Raw genomic sequence first — 12,190 nt, 5'->3', positions numbered from 1 at the left:
CCCCGCCCCAGCCAGGAGTACGCCTTCCCAGACCCTGGCGGCGGGCAGATCCTCGCAAGTATGGTCACGCCGGGGCTTGTAGTCGGGCTGGTGCTGCAGTCAATCCTGTGGGCCGACAAAAGTGCAGGTGAGGCGGCCCGGCTCGGCCGGACCCCTGCCCCTCAGCCTGTGCGGGCTCCGAGACTCCGCGTCCCTTCCGGGACACGGAGCAGAGCCCCTTTCTCAAAGGTAGACGAAGGAACCTAGCTTGGCTAGGGACTCTCATTTCCGACCTAGGCCTGGTCTGCAGGGATCCGCTGGGTTGGACCCCGGCCTCTCCGCTTTCTCCACTCCCACTCACCATCCCTAACATACGGCCTGTGAGCAAGGAGAAAGTGCTGTGGGAGGCCCAAATGTGCCCAGAAAGAGACCTTCGGGGTCCTGGAGTAACTGCAGAGGAGCTCAGGGAAGGGGGCGAAGCTAGTTAGATAATATTTGGAAACAGGTGACTGAATCATCCAAAACATTTCAGCGCTGCCCACTCAGTGGTGCCCTTGGGGAGAGTTTGCTTCAGGCGGGGTTCCGTGGGGGAATTAAATTTTACTAGTTTAAGTGGTTATTAGGGCTGAGAAGCACAACCTCCTCACTAGCTCAGACTATTTAAGGCTCAGTTTTGATTTCTGATGCAACTTACAGATATTGGTGGTGGGATAATATGAGTGGCATAGAGGAGGAGGGTGGCTCGATTTGGCCATTGTGCAGGTTAGATCTTGCCATTGGAATACCCTAGGCTGGACACTGGGTCACAGTATGGAGGAAGCAGAAGATGGAATCTATCTGCTAATGCAAACTAAAGTGATAATGTTGGTTTTCTTCCTTTCTTTTTCAAAACACTCAAAGAGTGGACCCTGGAGATATTAAGAAATGAAAATTGGGGCAGGAGAACAGCTTGCAGAAAAATGTCTGCTGCTCTACCTGAGAGCCAGAAAAATACCTAGATTCTGACAAACTGCAGCCCATAAAAGATTGTTCAGAGTTTAACAAAAGTGCAAACTGCTGGCACTCTGTATCCCATTTGCTGACTCTTACCTCCTCTCAGTGACCTTTGAGATCCATCAAATGAGGTGGGGAGGTTTTTAGTTAAAAGCTATTTATTTTAGTGTCAGTATTTTATCTCCTCCTTTGGGTCTTACTGTTGTATCACCTTCATTAATTACATTTTTCATTCATTAGTACTCTACCTTGTTGCATATCCTGACATCTTTCCTTTAAGGCATTCCTCCTGTGCCCATGTTTATTTACCATGTAATACTTGAGGTGCATGAACTTATATGTAACAATGACACAATAAAATAAACACCCATGAGAGCAGCACCCAACTTAAGAACTAGAACATTGTCAGTCTATTCAGCCTGCCATTGTGCCCCTTGCCAGTGCATCCACAGTTCCTCACCAGAGGTAACTACTGTCCTAATTGTGTTATTCCACTTTTAATGATGGGCTCTTCTCCAAAATACTAATTCCTGTTTTTCTACTCCAGCCCTAAATGAAGGAAAAAACTGAAGACCTGAAAAATCCAAATGTTGGCTCGTGCCTGTAATCCCAGCACTTTGGGAGGCTGAGGTGGGCAGATCACTTGAGGTCAGGCGTTCAAGACCAGCCTGGCCAACATGGCGAAACTTTGTCTCTACTAAAAAAAAAAAAAAAAAAAAATTAGCCAGGTGTGGTGGTGGGTGCCTATAATCCCAGCTACTCAGGAGGCTGAGGCAGGAGAATCACTTGAACCCAGGAGGTGGAAGTTGCGGTGACCTGAGATTGGGCCACTGCATTCCAGTCTGGGCAACAGAGCAAGACTGTCTCAAACAAACAAACAAAATCAAATGTTAAATGTATGTGTCTTGTGTTTGACACAAAGAATGATCAGCCTTGCTCTCTTTCTCATTCTCTCTCTCTCTCTGTTTTTTGTCCATTGCTCAGTTCCTTGATATTCCACTGTCTACTCTAATGAGCTTAACATTTAAGCTTTTCAGGGACAAGAAATATGACTTTTCTTTGATTTGCCACGAATATCTAATTTTGGTAAAGTGGGAATTTCAAGTTTGAAATCAAGTGACTTGTTTTCTAACTTTGTCATAAGCTATGTGATTTGAGACCAAAGAACATTAATGTTTGTGGTGAGTTTAGTACCATGCCTGCCACAGGTAAAGTCTCCAGTAGAATGGAAGCTCCCTGTGGGCAAGGATTTTTGTCTGTTACTATTATTATTTTTTCATTGTTATATCCCCAGTGCTTAAAATAGTAGGCATCAATAAATATTTGTTAAATTAACTGATGAACATGCAAGCTATTTTAAAAAATCTGCTTTGGTCTCAGTTTCTTGATGAGTAATATGATACTACTACTTGATCAGTAAATAACATGTTTATACCACAACTATGAAGATCCTTTCTACCTCTAAAACTCTTTAGCCCCCACATCATCCACAAAGATGTTCACTAAGTGTATGTTGGTGAAAACGGACTGACTTGGAAAGGTATTTCCCCTAGCCTATGTGCTACTGACTGCATGCAAATATGCAAGCTGCAACCGGTTTTCTTCACTCCATTCCCCTACCCCCACCCTCACTCTGCTCAGCTCTTATTTATGTCTGTGGTTTTCCTTTTTTTGGTTCCATATGAAGCACCTACCCAAGACAAGGCCCTCCCACACATGTGCCTCCCCCTTCCCCCCAGCAGGCTGCCAACCTGCTTATGCAATTCTGGGGCGTTGTATTCTTTTCTTAGAGCATTTTGCTCATGGTAACTGTGCAACTCCAGCCCAGTAGGCCTTCTGGGTGATCTTTCATTGTCATGTAGGTTTCATGATCATACTAACTCATGAGAGAGAGCTGAGAATTTTTAGGGACTGGGCTGTTATTCCAAGAGCAGGAGAAATAGGCCACAGAGCTGTGTAGGCGACTGCATTAGCTGTGCTGCCCTGTTAAGTATAGCCGAAGGGGCCCTCATCATTTGTAGCTTCCAGTGAGGAAAATGGCAGCCTTGTGAATTCTGATTCTCTTTTCTGCCTATCATTTTTTTAAAATGCTTAAAAAATCTTAATTTAATTAATTAATTTTCTTTTAGGTATTTTGGGGTCTGTTTAGACAAATTGGGATGTAACTTGTTTTTTTCCTTGTTAAGTTTTGATGAGGAATGCACTGAGATAATTTGGATGGGTGTTTGTTATTAATAAAATACTTCTATATAGGCTGGATGTTAAAAATAGGAATGATCTCGTTAAAGTAAGTTCTTATTCAGACTTGTTAGTGACTCTCTAGAATAGAATCCAGTTTCTAGTGTGCTTTCTCTTGTCCTTTTTGTATAATTTAGGTTGCGGAATGGGTAAAATTGTGACAAAAGACCTTTGTTCAGACACATTGACCTTCTGTCTCTCACTGACCTTATTTTTATGTCTCGATTTATCTGAATTTACCTGAGAAGGAAGCTGACTTATCATGAATATTTATAAAGGCTTATTGAGAATTTTCGGTGCAGTACAGTGGGTTGTCAGAAAACCGTGATAAGGGACATTATTTGAAGGAAATTGGCATTAGTGGCATGGAAAAGGGGAGATAGAGAAGGGGGCAAAGATTAGGGAAGGCTGTTTGGAGAGGGGCATGTTGCTTTACTCCCAGCCATTAGGAGTGGGTGTGGTAATGGAAAATAGGGAAAGGCAGTAGTTTATTTTTTTCATAAACATCATCTGTAGGGTGCATGAAAGAAGCATTTTAGTGGTTTAGCGGGAGAGAGCTCAACGTTAGGGCCAAGCCTGAGAGCAAAGAAAGATCAAGAGCTCTGAAAGGGAAAGAAGACTGACGTTGGTTGCCTTGAGCTCTGAGAGTTTTCCTTAGTGGTCATTGTGTACTGTGATGCATACTGCTGGAAAGTGTTCTTGTTATGTTGCTTGCCTAATTAGGAGGAAGAAGATCTAGTTTTAGACGATCAAAAGGACTTAGCATGTTAAAATTCTCTTGCATAAAGACCGTATGTTCTTTGCTGTTTCACTCGATCTAGTTGGTGCTGAATCAGATGATGCTCCCCTCAGTGTTTGCTAAATTTTTTAGGTACTGGTTTTCGCTTTGCTTCATACATCAGTAATAACGTGGTACTGCAGAAGGAGCCTGCTGGGGCAGTGATATGGGGCTTCGGTACTCCTGGAGCCACAGTGACCGTGACCCTGTGCCAAGGTCAGGAAACCATCATGAAGAAAGTGACCAGTGTGAAAGGTAAGGCAGCCCATTTCTCTTCAGCTGTTGCCTTCTTCTGCCACCTGCTGGATTATTTGAAAATGAATGCTAATACTCCAGCTCATGTTATCCATCCCTCTGTCTGTACATCCGTCTGTCCGTTCATCCGTAAAAGTTATTTGAATATTTGCCATGTGCTGGGCACGGAGGTTACAAAGAAAAATAAGATGTATTCAAAGTTCCTGTTCTCAAGAAACTTATTGAGTAATGGATATAGATACCAAGTTATATAGGACAGTATGATGAATGCTGAGATGAAGGTACATGTGGGATGTCCTGGGGTACAGAGGAGAAACATTGAACTCAGACTGGGTGGTAAGGGAAGGTTTCCACAGAAGGTGATATTTGAGCTGAATTGTATATAAAGAAGAGACAGTGTGGAGGAAAGGGTAAGAGCCTAGGCGATGGAAGTGACTATATTCAGGTCCTGATTCTGTCATTTATATGGCTGTGTCATCTTGGATGTCTAATGTAACGTCTCCATGTCACAGTTTATATGCAAAGTGGAGGTCCTCACAATACCTACAGGATTGCTGTGAGAATGAAGTGAACTAACAGGTATAAAGTACTTGTAACAGTGCCTGGCACACAAGTGCAGAGTAGGTTTATAGCAGTCATGATTGTTACCGATACTATTATTAGTCAGTCATTCAAATATCTATTGAGAGCCTACTATGTGCTCCATACCGTACTAGGTACTGGTGATACAGTGATGAGTAAAACAGATATGGCCTCTCCCTTAATGAGGTGTGCAGGTTAGAAGGGAAGACAATAAGCAGTTACAGTTAAGTGTGGTAAGTGCCATAGTGAGGAAGAACAAGGTGCGATGGGAGTACTTCATAGAGAGTAGTCTGAGGCTCATCTCAAGAGGTGAGCAGGGCACACCGGCTAGTGAGAATAGCCTGGCAAAGGTGTGGAGGCCTGACTATGCCTGGGTCATGAGAGAGATGCCAGGCAGGTTGGTTGGTCTGGAACACTGTGGGTGTGTGGCTGGGCAGATGAGAGGAGATAGGTTGGAAAGGCTCGTTTGTCATTGTTAAGGAGCGTATGTTTTATTCTAAACTGACTGATTTTTAAACAGCAAAATAATAGGATCAGATATTTTAGAAAGCTTACTCTGGCAACCTGTGGAAGATGGATTGGAGATCAGTAAGATAGAGGTGGTGGGCCCTGTGGGCAGGCTGCTATGATATCCAAGCAGGAGATGATGAGGGCTTGACCTCATAGAGTGGTGTGAGGATGTTCAGGAAGGTGAGAATTAGCAGTTTTCATGAGCAGGGAGATCTTACAAAGGAGTATTCTTTGTCTAGAAGAGATGAAGATGTAGAAGACAGTGTGGAGGAGGTGAAGCTAGACGTTACGGGATGCAGGAAGGCATGCTCAGGGCTGGTTGTTGCAGAGAGCTCTACTACTGTGTGCACTGGAGGTGAGAATGAGACAGATGAGGAGGCTGCTCAGAGGTGGAGGTGGAGTTCAGGTACACATTGGTGGTTTGAGCAATGGCTAGCATATATATGTGACAGGGCTGCCTGTGGGAATTGTACTGGCCCCCGAAAGCAAGGATTGCCTGGTTAGTTTTATCAGTATATAGAACTGATGATTCAATCCAGAGTGATCCATACCCTGATGCAATCTGTTCAAAATTCATTTCCATTCAGCAAGCATTTAAAAATACTATGTGCCAGGCATAGATGTAAGGTAAGTGCTTCTCATTCTTGGGTTTTAAGACTTTTTAAGATAAGAATGTTGTTGGGTAAACTAAGAGACCTGAAAGTGAAGCTTCAGCCGATTGAGATGTGCTTCTCTGTTGAACTAAATGCTGTTGGTGACTTGCAGGATATCCTGAAAGTGAAGGATTCAAGGGACTCTCAGTGCTTTCTGTTTGCGCTGGGCCACCTTGGAAATGGAGCATTGTGTACAAATAATGGCACTCTCAGTAAATGATGCTGACTTAGAAATCCAAAGAACTGCTGTGATTTAAAAATAAGAAATGGGATTTACATGTTACTAACAATTAAGTTACCAATAAATATTTAGGCAACAGAGACAACATAGTGTTATAGAGATACATACAGAAAACACACAGTATTACATAGGGTTTCAGTTTTAAAAGTCCTTGTACGTTATTTTTTGAGTTTTTCTCCCTTCATGCCTGTTTCAGACCTAATATTTGAGGTGGGCAGAGATGAAGCAGGAGGCTAGGTGGAATGAAAGGTAATAAGTAGGAGAGGAGCCTCCCTTTTCCTTTACAGTGATTGTGAAACTGGTCATTTGTCTTGAGTTCAATTTGATAAGCACCGAGTGAGGGCTTGCTATGCCTAAAACACTGAACCAGAAACCCTAGGAAAGTAGAAAGAAGAATACCTATCTTTCAAATGTGCCCATCTTTCAAGAATTCACTCCCCGATTCCATCCTTTCACATTTAGTAATTTAGGCTCAGGTAATGCTCCAGCAACTTCACTGCAAAGGGATGTATTATTTGTAGTTAAAATAACCAGCAGCAACTTAACATAATTGAGTGATTCATGGATACTGATGATGATTTCACAAGAAAAGGGGTTGATGTTATTGGTGGTGGTGGTCGGGGGGACCTATTTACTAGACTTTCCTCATTTACTTGGTAGAAGAGGGCAAGGTATTTGAGTTTAGAGAGATCTGTAAAATTGCTTCAATGGGTATCCTACTTTGTTCTGCCCATGAAGCAAAACAGATGAAGTGTTAATTGGAATAAAGGAAGTAGACATGTAAGAAATTTCATAGGCAGAAAATATCTCTCAAAAGAGATACCACAGAGAATACTGGAGGGTGCATTTTTGGTTTAGATTTTAATGAGGACTCTGAGATTTTCAGCCACATTACCTCAATTTGCTGCTTTTTCTACCTCTGGTAATATTTAACTTATTACCCATAGTCCCCCAGGTACCTAGAACAAAGTAAGATATAACAGTATAAAGGCTTTTGTCTAGCAGACTGACACTTAGACATTGGGAAAATTAACGCTTGGGGGACGATTGGGGCCACGGTCAGGTGCTGGGTTGGTTCACATTTGTCAAATGATGCAAGATGATTCTTTCAGACACAAGGAATCCAATCAGGGAAAATAGGGCATATCCTCTCACTTTGACATAGGTGATAAAATGACAGTGTGTCTGTCTATATTTATCATCATGATTGAGGTAAATAGATATCTTTTCTCTAACTTAAAATAACGCAAAAGCCTAAAGCTCTCCCTGCCCCTGGTTGTCATGCATACCAATATTTTTTCTTTTCCTTTTTTTTTTTTTTTTTTTTTTTTTTAAGGATAAAGTCTTGCTCTGTCACCCAGGCTGGAGTGCAGAGGTGTGATCTCGGCTCACTGCAACCTCCACCTCCCAGGTTCAAGTGATCCTTGTGCCTCAGCCTCCTGAGTAGCTGGGGTTACAGGCACCTGCCACCATGCCTGGCTAATTTGCATACTAGTTTTCTATGCTACGTAATAAATTGCCACAAACTTAGGTGCTTGAAACAACACGCTTTTGCACTCTTACAATTTCTGCAGGTCTGAAGTCTGGTCATGGTTTAGCCGGATTCTCTATTCAGGGTCTCACAAGGTTGAAATCAAGGTGTAGGCCAGGCTGTGTTCCCATCTGGGGGAGTGAGTAGCGAGTTACCTGCTTCCAAGCTCCCTTGTGTTGCTGGCAGAATTCAGTTAGGTGTCGAGTTCATGGCAGCATCTCTGCTGTTTCAGATCTCTGACCTCTAGATCCTCTTTGAACGAGCTCACCCGATGATGTATGCCAACTCAGGAAAATCTCGATTTTTATTAAAGTCAAATGATTAGGGACTTCAATCACATCTGCAAAATCCCTTCGCCTTTTTCATAGAACAGTATCTAATCACAAGAGTGACATCTCATTCCCTTTGCCATTTTCTGTTGATTAGAAGCCAGTCACAGATTCTGCCAGCCACACAACTGTGTGACTTTGGGGTGTCACCTTAGGATGTGTCTGCTACCACAGGCTGTAGTGTAAGCAACTTGTATGAGCAGTTTTATTGATACAAAAGCATTTAAACCTTTTCCCTTTGCATTCATATTTTGTGGTGGAGATGAACTTCAGGTTACAGCAGAATAAATGTAGATTGGTAGGAGCAGTGTAGGCAGTAAGGCCTTCTTGACTTCCAAGTCAGTTCTACAAAACACTGAGCCACTTTGCAGCTAGTGAGGAACTAGAGTTCTGTTGGGTGGTTTTGTTGGAGGTGGGGAGTGAATAGGTCTGCTTTTTCCGTTTCTAGGTTATTCTTCTCAGGAAGGGAAAGGTCATGGATAATTTTCCTTTTTCTCTTCTTAGCATCTGAGATTTTGGCATAATAATAGAACAAAATAATTAACATCTGATATGAATGGTGAAAAGAAAAAGCAAGATAGCACTTTTTGACTGTGTCTCTAGACAAATTATTTTCGTTGTTTCTTTTGTTTGCTTGTTCTTCCCATTTGGAGGTGGGAGTTAACTGGGAGGTGGAGAGAAGGTGGAGGCAGAGAGTTCTTCACTGCCTTTGGCTGGAATATGAGAAGAAGAGCAACAATAAGAAATAGGCCGCCAGAGGCCAGGCACATGGTTCACACCTGTAGTCCCAGCACTTTGGGTGGCCAAGGCTGGCAGATTGACTGAGCTCAGGAGTTTGCAACCAGCTTGGTCAACACAGTGAAACCCTGTCTCTACTAAAAATGCAAAAATTTGTTGGACATGGTGGTGTGCACCTGTAATCCCAGCTACTTGGGAGGCTGAGATAGAATTGCTTGAACTTGGCAGGTGGAGGTTGCAGTGAGTTGAGATCATGCCACTGCACTCCAGCCTGGGAAACAGAGCAAGACTCTGTCTCAAAAAAAAAAAAAAGAAAGAAAGAAATAGGCTACCAGAACTGCTACCCTTTAGATATGAAAACATAAAGCCCTAGTCAATTTGCATGGCTGTCTTTTCAGTGTAACCCAGGGATGGGGTTTACTTCCTACTGTTTACTTGATGGAGTGCCTGGCACACTAAGCACTCTAAGTAGCTGTATAATGAAAAAAGGAAATTAATCTTCCTAGGTGGTACAAGAAAAAATGCAAGGTAGCAGAGACTTGAATGCACTGAAAATGAAAATTTACGGAAACCTGGGCCTGGCCTGGAATAGCTGATAGCAAGTGATTAGGGCCCAGAAGAAGGATGCTGAGCCACTTGTTCAGAAAGCTGATCTGGATCAGCAGAAGGCCAGCTGGATGGCAAACTCTTTGTGGTTAGTTGGTCGCTTATTATTTGGACTCAAGCTTATGGACTTCATGGGTCAGTACCGTTTCTAATACCTCTTAAGTGGACTTCATTTGCCTGTGGTGAGCTCCATTTCAACCAACCAGTCCTAAACTGATAAGAAACATGGTGGGTTTTCCCTTTTTAATCTCACCCTTGCTTTTGGTCTAAGAAACAGTCTTCACAGGTGCTGCCGTTCTTTGTATGTACCTACATAGGAGTAAATCCTTATTGTTTTAAATGAACTGTCTCTGAATTGGTTTAACCATTAGTAACCTCTCTGGAGTGCATCAAGTTTGCCCTGCTTTGTCTGGAAGTTAACTGTTCTTAACACTTGTTATTGTCAGAGTTTACTTTTTCTTTTCTTTTTTTTCTTTCTTTCTTTCTTTCTTTTTTTTTTTTGAGATGGAGTTTTGCTCTTGTTGCCCAGGCTGGACTGTAATGGTGTGATCTCAGCTCACTGCAACCTCTGCCTTCTGGGTTCAAGTGATTCTCCTGCCTCAGCCTCCCAAGTAGATGGGATTACAGGTGCCCACCACCATGCCCAGCTAATTTTTGTATTTTTAATAGAGATGGGGTTTCACCATGTTGTCCAGGCTAGTCTCAAACTCTTGACCTCAGGTGATACACCCAGCTTGGCCTCCCAAAGTGCTGGGATTACAGGCATGAGCCACAACGCCTGGCCAGAAGTTACTTTTCTTTTATCAAGTAGGAAAGGAAAAAAAAGCTTGAAAGTAACATCTTGAGGACTAGCACAGAAGGAAGTTTTCCAAGGTCTTTGAGGAAGTTGGAAGGAGGTTTCTCTGGGAGGGCAATCTTGGGAATAAGGCTCAGGTCTTGATGCCTAGTTTTTTCACTCCTTAGGCCCTAGAGGGAGTGCATCCTATGACTTTAGTAGGATGGTATTGCCATGTTTTGCCCAAATAGTTTGGGCATTGTCTTTTTATTACTGGGTAGCAAAAATTTTCAGAACCTCTGGTGAAGGTAGTTTTCTTCACTAGCTATGTTGCTGGATTGAGGCTAAGGGTAAATACCTAATTAATAGCAGTGAATAGGAATAAATAGTATAGCCATAGAAGGCTAAGAAATAGTCCTTGGTTTTCTGGGGGTCCTCACCATCATAAGTGAGTAACGTTGGTGGCAAAAGGACAGAGCGCCAGTAAGATGTGTCAGTGCAGGAAGCCTGGAAAGACCTTGGCAAGCCTGGAGTTGGGACAGATTGGAGTGTCTGCCTGCTCAGAAGTGTGAGCCATATGGAACACATCACACCTGTGCGACACAATCTGTCCTAGCTGCCCACTGTTTCCAAAACAGTGATTTTTCTGGTTTAGGTGAATTATACATTTAATATGTTGACTTGTAGCTATTGATGGTATAAAAACAATACCGAACATTTGGTCCAGGGTTTAATTAACCTCTTAGGCATGGGAGTAGCAAGCTTAATTGCTTATGCTTTTAAGAGGAGCAAACATGCACCCTTTCCCTGATGACTCGGGGCTTTTGGACATTTTCCCCAGAACTCTGAGCAACATTTTATGAATTGAGTTTTTGCTAGTCACCTGTTGTGCATCGGGACATCACATGCTTCTGCTTAGCTCTTGCTGATTGGAAAGAACTTTGCAGTGTCTAGCACATAGGAGGCACTTGGATGGTATATTTAGAATTATTGTTTCTCATATTGGATGTAATAATTTTAGGATGCTTCATTTCCAGTTCTTATCATTCTTTCCCTTTGAATTTAGATTGATCTGATGGGTACAAATTATAAATCAGTTCATCTTCTTTGGCAAAATGCCAAGAATATTTATTTTAAAATGTTAATATCTCATTTTTTCCCCCTATTTTCACACTCTTGTTTCATCAATGTTGTTCATGTTGCTTGGTTATCCTTGGCATAATTTTTGCCATTTTGAAGATATTTTCCTGAAGCTTCTAAGTTTGTTGATGGCAGAGGTGGTCTGGTGAGTGATGAGAGGGAGCAGGGTGGTAGGGGTGGTTCTAGGGAATATGCTTTGAATTTATGAAATTGGGTCTTGGATAGCTTTTCATCTCCCTAATTGAGTCCCAAAGACTTAGTCTTGTAGACAACTCTGTAAAAATAATTAATTGGGCATATTGGAATGTCTTTTTCACAGAGAGATTAAATTATATGCCTCCCACTACTTTTTGATGTGTCAGTTTCTCCACTCAACAGTTTGCTGTTAGGAGAACCCGGACCACTGGTAGTGTTAATCCTTGTTAGCAACGCAGGAGGAGGTGGGGAGTGAAGACAAGGCTGATACTGTTAAGCCAGGGGAAGTTCTAGATTATCAGTGATTTCCTCTACGCTGTGGTCACATTTGATTGAGTAATTGTAAGTTAGTTTGGGACATTATACTAATCTGAAAGATAAAATTATGTTAATTTTGACAGCTGGATAGTATAATAAAATTTCTTTTTTCTGTTTTCTATTAAATCTTGAATTTTAATCTGTGCATATTTTTGTCTATCCTCATTTAGGATTATAACTGGGTAACTTACTTTTTTTGTAAATGCTTCAGTTAAAAGTAAAGAGGGATTGGCACAGATTAAGGGTAAAAATGTTGCTGCTCTTGTTAGTTTTATCCTCTTGTCTGAAATTTGACCAATCTTCATAGCTTTGAATTCAGTTTATTACAG

At 42.1% G+C, this 12,190-nt stretch overlaps 1 protein-coding gene across 2 annotated transcripts in view; it reads left to right on the top strand.

Moving 5' to 3' along the window:
• The first annotated feature begins 1 nt into the window (after position 1).
• Positions 2 to 12,190, top strand: part of SIAE (sialic acid acetylesterase) — a 37,487-nt gene continuing 25,298 nt past the window's right edge. For both annotated transcript variants that reach the window (XM_010334406.3, XM_003923558.4), the window contains exons 1-2: positions 2 to 127; positions 4,082 to 4,243. In XM_010334406.3, coding sequence (XP_010332708.2) covers positions 61 to 127; positions 4,082 to 4,243 — 229 coding nt within the window. In that variant the 5' untranslated portion in view covers positions 2 to 60. The remainder of the gene's footprint in view (positions 128 to 4,081; positions 4,244 to 12,190) is intronic.

This window comes from Saimiri boliviensis, chromosome 6 (genome assembly GCF_048565385.1).
Source record: "Saimiri boliviensis isolate mSaiBol1 chromosome 6, mSaiBol1.pri, whole genome shotgun sequence".
Classification (NCBI taxonomy): domain Eukaryota; kingdom Metazoa; phylum Chordata; class Mammalia; order Primates; family Cebidae; genus Saimiri; species Saimiri boliviensis.
The sequence above is the reverse complement of the archived record's forward strand: the minus strand, read 5'-3'. Positions and strand labels throughout refer to the sequence as shown.